Source organism: Canis lupus, chromosome 16 (assembly GCF_048164855.1).
Source record: "Canis lupus baileyi chromosome 16, mCanLup2.hap1, whole genome shotgun sequence".
In the NCBI taxonomy this organism is placed as follows: domain Eukaryota; kingdom Metazoa; phylum Chordata; class Mammalia; order Carnivora; family Canidae; genus Canis; species Canis lupus.
This window is the reverse complement of record NC_132853.1, coordinates 26,903,066-26,919,539: the sequence shown is the minus strand read 5'-3', so window position 1 is coordinate 26,919,539 and position 16,474 is coordinate 26,903,066. Positions and strand designations below refer to the sequence as shown.

At 35.5% G+C, this 16,474-nt stretch overlaps 1 protein-coding gene across 6 annotated transcripts in view; it reads left to right on the top strand.

Moving 5' to 3' along the window:
* The window catches only part of VMP1 (vacuole membrane protein 1), a 143,800-nt gene that overhangs the window by 19,692 nt on the left and 107,634 nt on the right, over window positions 1-16,474 (top strand). For all 6 annotated transcript variants that reach the window (XM_072779729.1, XM_072779733.1, XM_072779728.1 and 3 more), the window contains 3 exons: window positions 2,452-2,587; window positions 4,148-4,238; window positions 5,458-5,568. In XM_072779729.1, coding sequence (XP_072635830.1) covers window positions 2,452-2,587; window positions 4,148-4,238; window positions 5,458-5,568 — 338 coding nt within the window. The remainder of the gene's footprint in view (window positions 1-2,451; window positions 2,588-4,147; window positions 4,239-5,457; window positions 5,569-16,474) is intronic.

Below are 16,474 nucleotides of genomic sequence, written 5' to 3'. Positions count from 1 at the left end.
TATGTTAAGATACATAAGATTCTTATATGTCTTTATATAAGATTACAGAAGTCCCAGCCCCTTGTTTGCATTTTCTTTTTCCATGGTTTCAGTTACCTGTGGCCAATTGCAGTCCAGTAACAGAATGATCTATTATCAGAAGTCCAGTAAAAGCCTAATGCCACAATGTAATGCAACAATGCCTGCATCATTTACTTCACTTCCTCTCATTACATAGGCATTTTATCATATCATGTAATCTCAAGGACGACAGTACAATAAAACACTTTGAGAGAGAGAGTTAACATTCACATAACTTCTATTATAGTGTATTTTTATAATTATTTTATTATTAGTTACTGCTATCAATCTTACTGTGCCTAATTTATAAATTAAACTTTATCACAGCTATATAGATACAGGAAAAAACATACTATATATAGAATTTAGTACTATCTGTAGCTTCAGACATCCACTTGATGTCTTGGAACATGTCCCCCACAGATAAGGGGTGACTACTGTAATTATCTTTTGTTTATGCTTCATAGTAAATGAAATTATGGGCCATTTGGTGAACTCTTCACAGTAAATGAAATTATAGGACCATACAGGCCTATATGGTGAATTTTGACAGTGATAGCAGAAGCAGCCTAACCACAGTCACATCAGCAGTGGTCTAGGTACAAGATGATGATTTGTTAATCTTATAGTATGGTTAATATTTATTTGGGATTGTTTGGTGCTCAGTTTTATCGTGCTGCTTTGTAACTTTAGAAGTAAATTATAAAGTTATTTATTATAATAATCCTAAACATACAAATATCAAAAAAGTCAGAATGTGATCATTGTGGGTTTATCTTAAATCTTTCATTTGCGACAAATAAATTTGTATTTTAATCAAAATCAGAATTTGTGGTAAATTTCAGTATTTTCATACTCTTTTCATACATTTACCCCCCCCAAAAAAAAACCCTGAAAGCCCTGAAAATTATGGCTTTTATTTACATAGATGGTTCAAGTAGGAGCTTTCCTTACTGTGTTGAAAGGACAATGAAAGATTTTCCATTTCTGTTCATTGTAATAGTTTTCTTTTTGACTTCTAAATTGTTTGGCATCTCAAATGTATTGCAAATAAACTCTAGCATGGTGATAATATATTATAGAAGTTATCTTATGTTGGAAGAAGTACAAACTATGTGAAATAGTAGCTCCTCTTTGTCCTGATCACTACGTTGCCTTGGAGAACACATTTTGCAGCACTTCTCTGACTTTTGGTTACTCCGATTATTGATAAATTTTATACCATTTCACCAAGAGTTTCAGGTTTCAGAGATAGGCGTGCATATGTCATATAGTCTCTTCACATTAGGAGCTTAGGCATAGTATTTTTTCTTTCTCTCTAAAGGAATGCACATTTATATATTCTTTCCCTACTGCCTACTCCCTTGAAATTTAAAATTAATGTTAGTATGGCATATTTACTCTCCTGTACAGTGTTTCTTTTTTTAGCTTAATATTTCCTAAGGATTTTGCTGTAATTGTACATGAAGAACTTAATCATTATGGCTGTTTAGTTTCCCATCGTATGAGAATTACTCTTCTGTTTTCTGTTGTTAACATTTAAGTTGATTATAATCTTTTGTTTAGACAGATAACATTGAACTGAATACACTTGTACAAGAAACATTTCACCTCATACTTAATCATTATTAGAAATGGGATTATTAGGGATCCCTGGGTAGCTCAGCAGTTTAGCGCCTGCCTTTGGCCCAGGGCGCGATCTGGAGTCCCGGGATTGAGTCCTACATCAGGCTCCCTGCATGGAGCCTGTTTATCCTTCTGCCTGTGTCTCTGCCTCTCTCTCTCTCTGTATCTCTCATGAATGAATAAATAAAATCTTAAAAAAAAAATGGAACTATCTGGTATATGCATTTGCAATTTTGATATTAACCTTAATTGTACTCTTACTAAGTGTCAGACTCTTCTGAGAACTTTACATATATTAACTCATTAAATCTTTTCAGTGACGTTAAAATAGTAAGTACTATTTTCATCTTCATTTTAGAGAAGGGAAAACTGAGACATAAAAAAATTAACTAACTAACTTGCCCAAGGTCATTTGACTTGTAGCCAGGATTTGGAACCAAGTAGTTTGCCTTCCCATTTGGAACTCTAAACCACTTTGCTCTGTGATATGATGCTGAATTACCCTTCATAGAAGGTGGGCCAACTTAGTATCCCAGTAGTGTACAAGAACAGAAATTTGTGTCCTGACAATAAAATCACTGCAAAAATCATTCTTAGAATATAGCAGAAGTACGTTAGCCAAAACTTATTATAATGTGAACATATTGCTTGTTTTTTGAGGTTTTTATGCAGTCCTTTAAATATGGGTTGTAAAAGTAGATTAATTTTGAAAGTGATGAGGAGAAGTAAACATTCTGTTTTACCTTCTGCACTAATGTTTTTCAGACCCCTCTTCAATGAATGAAAAGAAGAGGAGGGATCGGGAAGAAAGGCAGAATATTGTCCTGTGGAGACAGCCACTCATTACCTTGCAGTATTTTTCTCTGGAAATCCTAGTAATCTTGAAGGACTGGACCTCAAAGTAAATATCTTCCATTACCTTTTATATAAACCTTATTTACTAACTTTAGAAATCTTTAACAATCTCCTACTCTTTACCAACTGCTCTTTCAAAATGAATTAAATTTAAAATATTTAGGAACATTTATTTTCCTTTCTGAAGTTTGCAGAAAAATAGATTAGGGGAATATATTGCTATTTGCTCACTGGATTATTACAGTCTTTTATGCAAAGAAGAACCTAGAAAACAAGATATTTTTTTTTCTTCTGGCTTTACCTTTAGAAGAAATTGGGCCTGTGTACATTAGATACACTGATTCTTTGGTAGGGCAGGGTCCAGGATATGTGGCACTTTTACTGATAATTTGAGTCAGTGAAAAAGGACTCTGCCATGGAAATGTGTTGTATCTTTAAGGTCAGTACTTATAAGCCCTGTTTCAGATATCATAACAAGCAAGTTGAACCTTTACATACTTTATCATTTTGGCTTGTCTTTCTAAGTTATTATCTTTAATAATATCCTGTTTTTATTGTATTTAGTTTCTAAAACATTTTGTAACCTTTTTCGGTTCATTTGCTCCTTAAAGCAACTCTGTGAAACTAGTGAAACAAGTTTATGATTACAGTTGGCTCTTGAACAACATGGGGTTTGGGGATTCCAACCCCCACACATTTGAAAATCTGTGTATAATTTTTGACTCCTCAAAAACATAACTACCAACTGGAAATTTGTTGGCATAATTTTGACTGGAAATTTTTGGAGATATATATATATATATATATATATATATATATATATATATATATATATATTACATGCTGTATTCTTAGAATATAGTAAACTAGGGAGAAGAAAATGTTATTAAGAAAAATATATGGAAGAGAGCAGCCTCAGTGGCTTAGTGGTTTAGCGCTGCCTTCAGCCCAGGGCGTGATCCTGGAGACCCCGATCGAGTCCCACATTGGGTTCCTTGCAGGGAGCCTGCTTCTCCCTCTGCTGTCTCTGTCTCTCTCTCTCTGTGTGTCTCTAATGAATAAATAAAATCTTTAAAAAAAAAAAAAGAAAAGAAAAGAAAAACATATGGAAGAGAAAATAACCTTTACAGTACTATACTGTAAAAAATCCACGTGTGATCCCTGTGCAGCTCTGACCCATTTTGTACAAGGGTCAATTTTATTATGATCTTGAAAACAAAAAACCGAATCAGATTAGTTGTCTTACTCAATGTGCGATACTTAGGGACTCTGACCCAGGTCCTCTAACTTGAAGGCCAGTCTTCTTTTCATGCCTCTCCCAGTGGGAAGTTGAGTTGTAAACAAGATCAGTCTTTTGGGTAAGGGAAAGGCTACAGTTGGGCTTATGATAAGAAATTGAGTGTTCTATACCCATGTATCTTCTCTTGACCTCTGTAACCCAAGAGACCATCGTGTTTAAGGACAGAAGAGTTCAGCACAAAAGATATGATTCTCTAGCTATGTTAAATAACATAAGTGCTTCAATAAGAAATTGTTTTGGAAGTGGTAAATACTGAAAGTGAGACTGAGATATTTCATTTATTTTTGTTTTTAAATTGTTTTTAAGATTATGGCATCGTCAAAGCATTGTGGTGTCTTTTTTACTGCTGCTTGCTGTACTTACAGCTACGTATTATACTGAAGGAGCACATCAACAGGTAAGAGGTTCTGCTTTTCTGTTTTTGTACCTCATACCTCCCAAAGAATTTTAAAAAGGGACTATTGTGGATTTGATAACAGTTTTTAACCGCTACATTTTTAGACTTGGTTTTGTCTTTTAAATTTATCTCATAACTGATATCTTAATGTCTTTCTTTTAAGACCAAATATTAAAAATATTCTTGTGTCAGTTCATGGCTGCTGAGCATTTACGCATCATTTTTATTTTCAAGGTTTCAAATGTAACTTTCCTGATTGTGTTTAGTCAAAATAGTCATGAATCCTTTAATCAGCACCAAGTCTTCATATTTTTTTTAACACACTCCTGTGATCCATCCAAACAGATATATTCATCTTAGATTGAAAGTTAGGTTTTATAAGTCTAAAATAGGGAGAAGTTAATTTGCCAGTAGTCTGTAAGTACAACATAACTGAAAGGAAAATAGGACGTTTTGTTAATAACTTTTGTTAAAATAGTAAGACATTAGTGTATTCTAATAGGAAATGGTTTTAAATGTGGTATCGTTTTATATTTTAAAGCAGTTAACCTCTAATTGCAAAGAAGTTTTTATAGTTTTAAATGCATTTCTCTTAAATATTTTGAAGAAATCTATGCCAGTAAGAGTTTGTGAGGAACTGGTTTGATGAATTTGCTTGCCGGTATGAGAGTCTAGGACCTAGTGTCTGGAATGCCTCCAACAAGTCCTTTGCTCAGTGGACTTTGTTCAGTTTGCTCGTTTAAAAAGCATCTGGGTCTTAAAGTTACAAAAATAATTTTATTCCATTTTTTACTTGGATAAACAAGAATCTATTCCATTCACAAATACATAAATAACTGCCCCACTCTCATGCTGTTTATTACAATGCTTTCTTAAACAAAATGCTTTTTGTAACTTTTAGATAGATTTAAAAATTTTATTCTTATAGTTATCTTATTAGTAATTTGTGTTTTTCCTGTAAATGTCATTATATAGGAATGGTAGGACTTTAAAGGTGTAAAAACAAGAGCTTTATTAGAATCAGATGAATTTGTTGCCTCTCTGCCATCATATATATGAAGAATTAGGCCTTTTGAAGGGGTTTTTACTCTTAATGCTTTCTTCCTACTAGAAATTTATATAGTTGGTTTGTTTTATTTTGATCATAGGTGGTATATAACACATTTTTGTTTAACAAATTTGTTGAGTTTTTTTTCACTGGATCCTTTTTGTTTTTCAGTATGTGCAACGTATAGAGAAACAGTTTCTTTTGTATGCCTACTGGATAGGCTTAGGAATTTTATCTTCTGTTGGGCTTGGAACAGGGCTGCACACCTTCCTCCTTTATCTGGTAAGAATAACAATAAGCAAGATTGAAAGAGATGTTTCAATTGGTGCTTTTACTTCAGAAGTTAAAAATCTAAGATTTTTATTTACCTTTGCATTTTAAAAGCATTCTCATCCTCAAATCAGTGTTTTAAATTTGATTTAGAATTCTGTTTTTTTTTTTTTTTTTTTCCTTTTGGGTTGAGGATTTAAAAAGAGAAGGATAAAACCCTTGGGCAAATGAGATTGTTTAATTAAATTAATTCACCCGGGAAATGTTTTTTCCTTCCAGATTTTGGAATAATGGTTCTTTTGCTTATGTAATTATTATTTTAATAGTTGAAGTTCTTTAAATGTACAAAATAACATGTAAGGCTTAGAATTAATTTAAACAGTTTACTTTGTTAATCAGCAAATGAGAAATGGTGTCTTCCCTCATGTCATCAAACACCATGTATACACACTTGAATAGTCATTTTGGTATTCTAACTGAATGTGGTTAATGAAGTGTTATTCATATAGAATTAAAAGCTTCCTTAAGCCCTTTTAAATCAAAATATAAAATGTACCCCTCCTAAAAATATTTTATTTATGAAATTGGAGAGATAAAAGATAGGTTTTCCAAATGTACTGAAATAATAGCAGAATTAAGACCAGGAGATGAAAAGCAGGACATCTAGGGCACAGAATGTAAATGACATTTTTGGGGTCATGTAAATATGGGCTTGATGAGTGAGTGCTTCATTAAATTTTGTGCCGGGATGTCTCTCTTATTTCACTCTATTCCTGTTCCTGAGGAATTGAAAACCATTCCCTATTTGAAACAGCTTGATCTTGGTTGGGGAAAGACAGGTAAAAAGTTGTCACAGCAGTACTAATTGCTGAATAAAGTTCAGCACAGCAAACACTTGCAACCTTTATGCTTCAATGAATTCATTTCTGAAGCAGGGAAGTATTAAGGAATGATTGTTCAGAAGACTGCTGACTTAATGGCTTGAAGAATAATTTGAGAATTAATCTGTAATGCATACCTTCTCCAAGTTTATAACACTTGAAAATCTGAAATTTTATAATTCTGTTCATGATTGGTTGCTGATTTTATCCCAAATAGGGACATAAATCTCAGAGAACTAATCTATATCAGTGTTTCTTTAATATTTACATTCTTAGAAGTATGCTATATTAGAGGTTGAGGGAGAAGAGAAAAGAAGGAATTAAAGAGTCTAGGTTACCTTCTGTTCTTTTCTAGACCTTTCCTCTGAGACTCCTTGGGGAAACCAGATTAAGGAACTCATTTGTAGCATTTTATTAATTTAGGAGTATCCAAAAAGCAACCCAGGTAGCAGATTCTGCCAAACCTTAAAGAGAGATTCTAATGAAATTGCACAAGTTAAAGAAATTTGAAATAGGGAAGTTTTATGTTTCCTCTTTCTTTTCATGTCCATGAGAAACCTTTATGAAATGACATTTATAAAATGTCTTAATGTGAAGCATTATTTAGTTCCTTCGATCCATGAAGGACTTAGAAACGTACAGTCATTTATTATTAAATTCATTTGAGTGAAAAATTAGGTCTTTGCCATAAATTAAGCAGCTACTTCTGCTGGGGGATCAGAGTGCAGATGTAATAGAGTGTGGTTAGGCTTTTCATAAGTGTGGAAGGAATTCCTCAAGAGTTACTTGAAGAAACATGTTATACTCTCATTAAAGTCAATACTGTATATATTATACTAGTTTACCAAGTATATAGATTTAATCAAGGAGCATCTAAAACTGTGTTGCATTTTACATGAGAGCTATATAAAACTTTTGTGGCGGGGATCCCTGGGTGGCGCAGCGGTTTGGCGCCTGCCTTTGGCCCAGGGCGCGATCCTGGAGACCCGGGATCGAATCCCACATCGGGCTCCCTGCATGGAGCCTGCTTCTCCCTCTGCCTGTGTCTCTGCCTCTCTCTCTCTCTGTGAGACTATCATAAATAAATAAAAATTTTAAAAAAAATGTAAAACTTTTGTGGCACAGTGCCTTGGTGGCACATTGAGTTATTTGCCTGACTCTTGGTTTTGGCTCAGGTCATGATATTGGGTTGTGAGATTTAGCCCCACTCCACGCGTAGCATGAATTCTGCCAAAGTTTCTTTCTCCCTCTCCCTCTGCCACTCTTCCCCTTGCGTGCACACTGTCTCTTAAATAGATAAATCAATCAACATGATAAATAAATAAAAGTTTTGTGGCGTTATCACTGCTGATAATAAACTGGGGTCCAGAATGGATCAGACTACTTTTTCAGCATTAAGTAAATTTGATTTTTGTTTGTGAGTAGCATTTATAATTATTTTAAATGTGCTAAAATTAAATACAAGTAAAATAACCATATCTGCATTTTGAATATATGTTACTGGCTGTACTGGGGGAGATAGGTTGAAAGTGGGAGAAAAAGAAGATAGGGCAGTTATGATAACCCTTCAGAGAGATACAGGCTTCCATGGAGATAGCAAGAAGTATGGAGAGCAGGGGAAATTACAAAAAAGAATTTGCAGAGAGACATCAAACAGAATGGAACTAAAAGATGGTATAAATTTTTAGTATTTCAGAAGAGTGATTGGAGTAGTAGTAGCATTTGGATGAAACAGGATACATCTTAGAGAAATGTGAATAGTACAATCGCTAAGATACTGTGATTTAGTTATGGGGGAAAGAGCCAAAGATAACTGTTGGATTTTGCTTAGAGTGAGTAGATGCTGATACCATTACTTTTTTTTTTAAAGATTTTATTTATTCATGAGAGACACAGAGAGAGAGAGAGAGAGAGAGGCAGAGACACAGGCAGAGGGAGAAGCAGGCTCCATGCATGGAGCCCAACGCGGGACTCGATCCCAGGTCTTCAGGATCAGGCCCTTGGCTGAAGGCAGCGCTAAACCGCTGAGCCACCCGGGCTGCCTGATGCTGATGCCATTACTGAAGAGAAAACAATTTTGTATTATAAATATCTGAAAAGAGAAATTTTAAAAGATGTACTATATTGCAGGGTAGATGACATCTTCACCTGATTTGAGTGGGTTACTCATGCCAGTGGTTGGACAGAAAGAAAAGGGAAATTTACAAAGGACTAAGAACACCCACTCCCCCTCCCTCCCTCCCTTCCTTCCTTTCTTTTTCTCTCTCTTTAGAGAGAGAGAATGAGAACATGCCTGTGACAGGGCAGGGGGAGGGGCAGAGGGAGAGAGGTAGAGAGAATCTTAAGCAGGCTCCACACCCAGTACGTGATCTGATGACCCTAATTGGGATCATGACCAGAGCCAAAACCAAGAGTCAGTCACTTAATCACTGAACCACCCAGCTGCAGTGCCCTATTTCTCTCCTCCTTTCTTCCCTCCCTCCTTCCCTCCCTCTCTCCCTTCCTTTCTTCCTCTCTCCCTCCCCCCTCCCCTTTCCTTTCCTTTCTTTTCCTTTCCTTTCCTTTCCTTTCCTTTCCTTTCCTTTCCTTTCCTTTCCTTTCCTTTCCTTTTCCTTTTCCTTTTCCTTTTCCTTTTCCTTTTCCTTTTCCTTTTCCTTTTCCTTTTCCTTTTTCTTTTCTTTTCCTCCCTTCCTTCCTTCTTCCCTTTCCCTTTCCCTTTCCCTTTCCCTTTCCCTTCCCTTTCCCTTTCCCTTCCCTTTTCCTTCCCTTCAGGCTGACTGGCTGGCTTGCTTTCTTTATTTTTTGCATCAGTTTTAGGGTTACAGAAAGGATAAAGTTTTCATGTACCATTTTACACACACAAACACAGAGTTTTCCTTTTGTTTTGTTTATTAATTAAGGCATAATTGATATTAAATATTATTTTAGTTTTAGATGTACAATATGATAATAGTTTCACTATTATTAACATCTTACTTTGGTATAGTACATTTGTTACAATTAAGGAGCCAGTATTGATACATTATTAACTAAAGCCAATTATTTACATTAGAGTTCATTTTTTATTTTACAGTTCTATGGGTTTTTTTTTTTAAGATTTTATTTATTTATTCATGAAAGACACAGAGAGAGAGAGGCAGAGACATAGGCAGAAGGAGAAGTAGGCTCCATGCAGGAAGCCCGATGTGGAACTTGATCCTGGGACTCCAGGATCCCGCTCTGAGCCAAAGGCAAGTGCTCAACCGCTGAGCCACCCAGGTGTCCCTAGTTCTATGGGATTTTTTTTTTTTAAGATTTTATTTATTTATTCATAGAGACACAGAGAGAGAATGAGAGGCAGAGACAGGCAGAGGGAAAAGCGGGCTCCATCCAGAGAGCCCGATGTGGGACTCGATCCAGGGTCTCCAGGATCACACCCCGGGCTGCAGGCGGCGCTAAACCGCTGTGCCACTGGGGCTGTCCCATATGGGATTTGACAAATAGATAATGTTATGTATCCTCCACTATAGTATCATATGGAATAATTTCACTCCACTAAAAATTGCCTGTGTTCTTTCTACCTATTTACTGCTACCTTCCACCTCCCCTCCACCCATAAACCCTTAGTAACCACTGATCCTTTTATTGTCTCTGTAAGTTTTGGCTTTTCCAAAATGTTACATAGTTGGATTTGTATATTATATGTTTACTCCCTGGCTTCTTTCACTTAACAATATGCATTTAAAATTCCTCCATGAAAAAAAAAATTCCTCCATGTCTTTTTATGGCTTGCGGCTTCATTTCTTTTTAATGCGAATAGTATTCCATTTTCTGGATGTACCACCAGAGTTTGTTTCTCCCTCTGCCTGTATCTCTGACACTCTCTTTGTGTCTCTCATGAATAAATGAATAAAATTTAAAAAAAGCCGGATGCCTGGGTGGCTTAGCGGTTGAGCATCTGCCTTTAGCCCAGGGCGTGATCCTGGGGTGCTGGATGGAGTTCCACATCGGGCTCCCTGCATGGAGCCTGCTTCCCCCTCTGCCTGTGTCTCTGCCTCTCTCTCTCTGTGTCTCTCATGAATAAATAAATAAAATCTTTAAAAAAAAAAGAAAAACTGCTATGAACATTTTGCCTGTATAAAAATTTTCAACTCATTTGGGCAATTATTAGAGACATGACTCATGGATTGTGTATATTAATTACTGGTATACAGGAAAGCAGTTAACTTGTATATTAACTTTGTGTACTACAACCTTGCTATAACAATGTTCCAGGACTTTTTTGTTTGTTCTTTAGGATTTCCTACATTGATAATCATCTCATCTGCAAATAAAATTTTGTTTGTTTCTTCTTAATCTGTATATCCTTTCATTTTCTTTTTGTACTGCATTAACTAGGTCTTCCAGTATGATGTTGAATAGGAGTGGTGAGGGGACATTATGCTTTGTTCTTAGTGGGAAATATCTGGTTTCTCACCATTAAGTATTATGTTAGCTGTAGGATATAGCAAATGTACTTTATTGAGTTGATAAAACTTCATCTCTATTCCTAGTTTGCCCAGGGTTTTATCATGCATAGATGTTATTTTTGTCAAAAGAACACTTTTTTAGACAGTAGTGATCAGAAATGAATGAAAGACCAATATATCAAACAAATTCAGTATGTAAAGGCTTGGGGCACAGTTTGTTAATATTAAAAAGAAATAGAAAGACTCAGCATATGACATTTCCATTTGACCAGATTTAATTTTTAGACCTTTTCATTTAGACATAGGCTTTCCTTCCAGAATTCCTTAAGTATAATGGGGATTGTGGAGAAAAAATGAGCATCTTCAAAAAATAGTTTTCAGAATTGAGCAAAAGGAAAATGTAAGATATCACTGGTCTTTATTTTTCAATTGCCTGGTTGGGATGGAAGTCAGATTGCAAGGAGTTCACACTACTGTTACTACTATTAATACAATAACAAACATGATCATGGTCCTTACAGTAATACTAGCAAAAGTGAACTTTATTATTTTTAATCCTTATTTGTTGTTTATTTTTATGGTGTACATACCTCCAGGAAGATTTTACATTCCCATCATATTTGACCCCAGCCATAGATTTGCTTTGACCAATGAAATGTGAGTATAAGTGATAGCTACTGCTTCCTGGCAGGAGCTGCAAGGTTTGTCATACTCTTTCACCTGTCTGTTGTATGAAGATGGAGCCTGAAACTCTATGATGAGCAGATTCCCTTTGCCATGCTGTGATGGATATGTATAGTCAGGGAGAAGTAAACTTATTTTAAGCTATGTAGATTTTTGGATTGTTTGTTATTGTAGCTTTACCTGAATAATAGGCTAGCTAACAGTACTGAATGCTTACTGTGTGCCAGGCTGTGTGTGTGCTCACCACTTTACATGAATTATCTCATGTATTCCTCCCAAGAGGAAAGTAATCAATAACCAGATATGGAGGGAAAAAATTCATCAGTAAGTATCGACTATCCACTTGTAAACTTTGGCAATTTTGGAACAGATCAAAATAGCCAGGAGCAAAGCAGAATCAAATAAAAGTTTAAAAATTTGATCTGTGTTATTAAGAAGCTATTCTAAATAATTGGTTTATATTTTGGAGGAAATATAAGCTACTCTAAATAATTTGTTTATATTTTTAAAACTTAACATTTTCTTGGTGCTAGATGACCAAGGAATATATCCTTTTTGATCACCACTCTTTTTGCTTTGTATCTGTGAGATGTGATTGTATTTGGAAAGTCCTAATTATACTTCTTTTGACTTATGAGCCTTTATTATCACTTAGGAATGTGATACTAGCATTCTCACGTCATATATTTGTGCTAATGAAACTGGCACATTTTCTATGTACATATATAACTCTTCAGTCAAGAAAACAAGTGACCAAGTTAGGAGATTAGTCTGGTCAGAATTTAACTATCCTTTTGACAATAATTTGCAGTAAAATAGGTGAAAAATAGGGGAAAAAAATAAAAACAAAAGGAAGAATGGGATGTCTGGGTAGCTCAGCGATTCAGCACCTGCCTTCAGCCCAGGGCGTGATCCTGGAGACCTGGGATCGAGTTCCATATTGGGCTCCCTGCATGAAGCCTGCTTCTCCCTCTGCCTATGTCTCTGCCTCTCTCTCTCTGTGTGTCTCTCATGAATTAAAAAAAAAAAAAAAAAAGGAAAAGATTTAACTCATTCTTTATCATGGTACTCTTTACTAGAAATTATGGCTTAAAAATGAAAGAGGGAAATTTTTCCTGTTTAAATAAGCAACACTTCCCAGTTAGGTCCTTCTCAGTATAGAAGTTAACTCTTTTAGAAGTTTTAATTAGAACTCATTGTACAACTAAATAGTGATCTCAGAGTGTTACTATATTTCCTACAATATTAGATACTTGTATATCTGCCTTTAAAATGGAAAGATTGTCTTGGAGCATCGGGTTGGCTCAGACAGTAGAGCCTCTGACCCTTTATCTCAAGGTTGTGAGTTCGAGCCCCACATTGGGTGCAGCGCCTACTTAAAATAAAAAAATAAAATGAAAAAATTGTCTTGGTTTTTAAGTTTGTTAATAATTTCGTTTATATTTTAGGTATAATTGAAAAGTTATAACTTAATTCAGATGGCCTGAAGGTCCTCATTACTTCTTTAAACATCAGAAGTAAAAGTCGTTGCTTGATCCACATTAAATTTAATGAAAATCAATAGAGAAAAATGACCAGTTTGGGCTACCATCAAATATTCTAAGTTGATTTGAAAACAGTGGAAATCTAGTAGTTTTCCGAGAACAGATATCTAGCCACAAAGTTAGATACTGTTTATGCAGAATTACTGATTACTAACCAGACAGTAAGGGAATGGAAAGTGAATGGATTTTTTTCTCAGAGGCCAAGGGGAGTTAATTGGGCCTCTAGGTTCGTTGTTTTTTTTCTTTAATTGTCGTAGTCAACAAATGGGCTTCAGGAAGTCTGTTAATGCCCTGAAACTACACATATTGTTATGTTTCGTTGCAAATATGCATTTTTCTTGTTAAAAAGGACCTATTATATTAGATTCACCAAAGACTAACCCTTAAGAACCACTCTTCTAGAACTTTTTTCCTAAGTATGTCTATATTTGGCTGCCACTAGGTGGCATTGCTAATACAACTAATGTACAGTACTATATTTGCAAGTTCTCTTCTAGATAAATATGAAACCCTCAAAAAGTTCTACTTAGGGATGCCTGGGTGGCTCAGTGCTTTAGCATCTGCCTCTGGCTCGCGGCATAATCCCGGGGTCCTGGGATTGGGCTCCCAGTGAGGAGCCTGATTCTCTCCCTGCCTATGTCTCTGCCTCTCTTTCTGTCTCTCATGAATAAATAAATAAAATCTTTAAGAAAAAAAAAAAGTTCCACTTAGATTAGAGTCATATTCTATTATTTATCTATATTTACACTTACATAATATCAATTAATGCACGTGAGTGGAAAATAAATTTTCTTAAGAGTTTTCTGTATTCATTAATTAGTTTAACAATTATTATCCTTTCCTTCCATCATAACATAAATATTTACAGGTAGGTCATACTTCCTTGACATGCTCAGTTTCAGATATAATGCCAATTCCATTCTTTTCTTTATTATTTAAGAATATACAGGGATCCCTGGGTGGCGCAGGGATCCCTGGGTGGCGCAGCGGTTTGGCGCCTGCCTTTGGCCCAGGGCGCGATCCTGGAGACCCGGGATCGAATCCCACGTCGGGCTCCCAGTGCATGGAGCCTGCTTCTCCCTCTGCCTGTGTCTCTGCCTCATTCTCTCTGTCTCTCTCTGTGACTATCACAAATAAATAAAAATTAAAAAAAAAAAAAGAATATACAAGTGATTGAAGGTGATTTTGTTATGGGACTAAAGTCTTTCATTCCTATCATGGAAAGTGATAAAGGTATTCAGAGTCAAGCAGCTGGGTTTGAATGCCTAATAAAATATTACTAACTGTGATATTTGGCAAGTTTCTTAACTTTTAAACCTTAGTTTAGTCAGCTGAAAATGGGAATGATAATAATAGTACTTATTGAATAAGCCTGTTTTGAGGATTAGATGAAATAACACATGTACTCTTCAGTTCAGTGGCTAATATATATATAAGGTTTTCAATAAGTGATGACTACTATTATCATTATTCTTACTCTGATTTTACTTAAAAAGCAGTCATTTCATTTTACATACTTTAGCTATTATTTTTAAGAAATTTTAATCAACATTTCCCACAATTGATTTTAAAGTAGCATTATGTTAGCATAGTTGAAAACCACTGATCATTGTTCCATTTTCAGTGATGATAGGTTAGGCAATTTGGATCAGTTCTCTCAGGAAAGAATCTTTAAAAGGTTGATATTAAAGAGGAAGCCTAGAGAGGTGGTACTGGACAATGATATGCCTCGATAAACCTGCAGGCTTTGGATTGGAACCCTAAGGGGCCACATTTTAAAGTAAAGATGGGGCAGCCCGCGTGGCTCAGCAGTTTAGCGCCGCCTTCGGCCCGGGGCCTGATCCTGGAAACCTGGGATCCAGTTGCATGTCAGGCTCCCTGCATGGAGCCTGCTTCTCCCTCTGCCTGTGTCTCTGCCTCTCTGCCTCTCTCTCTGTGTCTTTCATGAATAAATAAATAAAATCTTAAAAAAAATAAAAATAAAGTAAGGATGAATTAGATATAAATTAGGCCTTACAGGAACTAAATCTCAGGCTTAACTCTCAAGTGTGAAGGAAAATAAAACCATCCTAGGCTTCACCTTAACTTTATTTTTTTCTTGTATAAGTCCAGCACTCAATCAAAAGTAATCAGATATTTGAGGAGACCAGATAGATTGGTCAATACAAAGAAATAATAGGAATAGATCCATTAAGGGTCCATTTAATGAAGTTATTATACATGTATTTTAATCTAAAAGCAATGTGTTCAAGGTAATAAAAAACAAGTTTAAGTATTTCAACAGAGAATTAGAGACTATAAAATATAAAAAAAAGCCAAATGGAAAATCTAGAATTGAAAAAACATAGTAACTGAAATTAAAAACTCTATTAATGGACTTTCAGTAGACATAGCTAAAACAGGACTAATAAACTGCAAAGTTGGCCAGGGAAAAATGTCAAGAATTAAAAAGGATTGGAGAAAAAAAAAAAAACATGTACTTCAAAGAAACTCCATTAAGACTGATTTCTTACTATCAAGGGTTTGTTGAGGAGTCAAGGGCTGACAGTGGAATGGTATCTTTTTTTTAAAAGATTTACTTTTTTTTAAGATTATTCATTTGAGAGAGAGAAAGCTACCCAGAGCATGAGCGGGAAGGAGGGTTAGAGGGAGAAGGAGGAGCTGACTCCTCACTGAGCAGGGAAGCCCTATTCAGGACCCAATCCCAGAATCCCGGGATCCTGACCTGAGCTCAGGGCAGACACTTAACGGACTGAGCCACCCAGGTGCCCCAAAGATTTATTTTTTATTTGAGAGACATTGCATGCATGTGAGAAAGTGTGAGCATGAGCAGGAGAGGGAGAGAGAATTTCTCCCAACCAGACTCTGCACTGAGCACGGAGCCCAATTTACGGCTCAATCTCATGACCTGGAGATTACCACCTTAGCTAAAACCAAGAGTCAGAGGCCCAACCAACTGCGCTACTCAGGCACCCCTGGAATGGTAACTTTAAAGGGCTAAAAAAAAAATAGCTAACAACAAAGGACTCTATACTCAAAGTATTCCTGTGAACAGTGTAAAATAAAGATATTTTTAAAAAACAGAAATTTTGTTTTTTAAACTAACCAGCTAACATTCTCTAAAGGAAATAGTAAAAGATGTTCTTTGAATCGAAGTAAAGTGATTCTATATTGAAGCCCAGATATTCAGGAAGGAAAAGTTATAAAAGAGTAAATATATGGATAAATTTAAATTAAGATGAGTAGTAATGATAATGTCTTGAGAGATTAAAATGTAGCAAAAGAATTAGAATATATGATCTACAAATCAGATGTGTAATAATTGAAATTGTTGAAGATCATTCTAAGGTATATATATTGC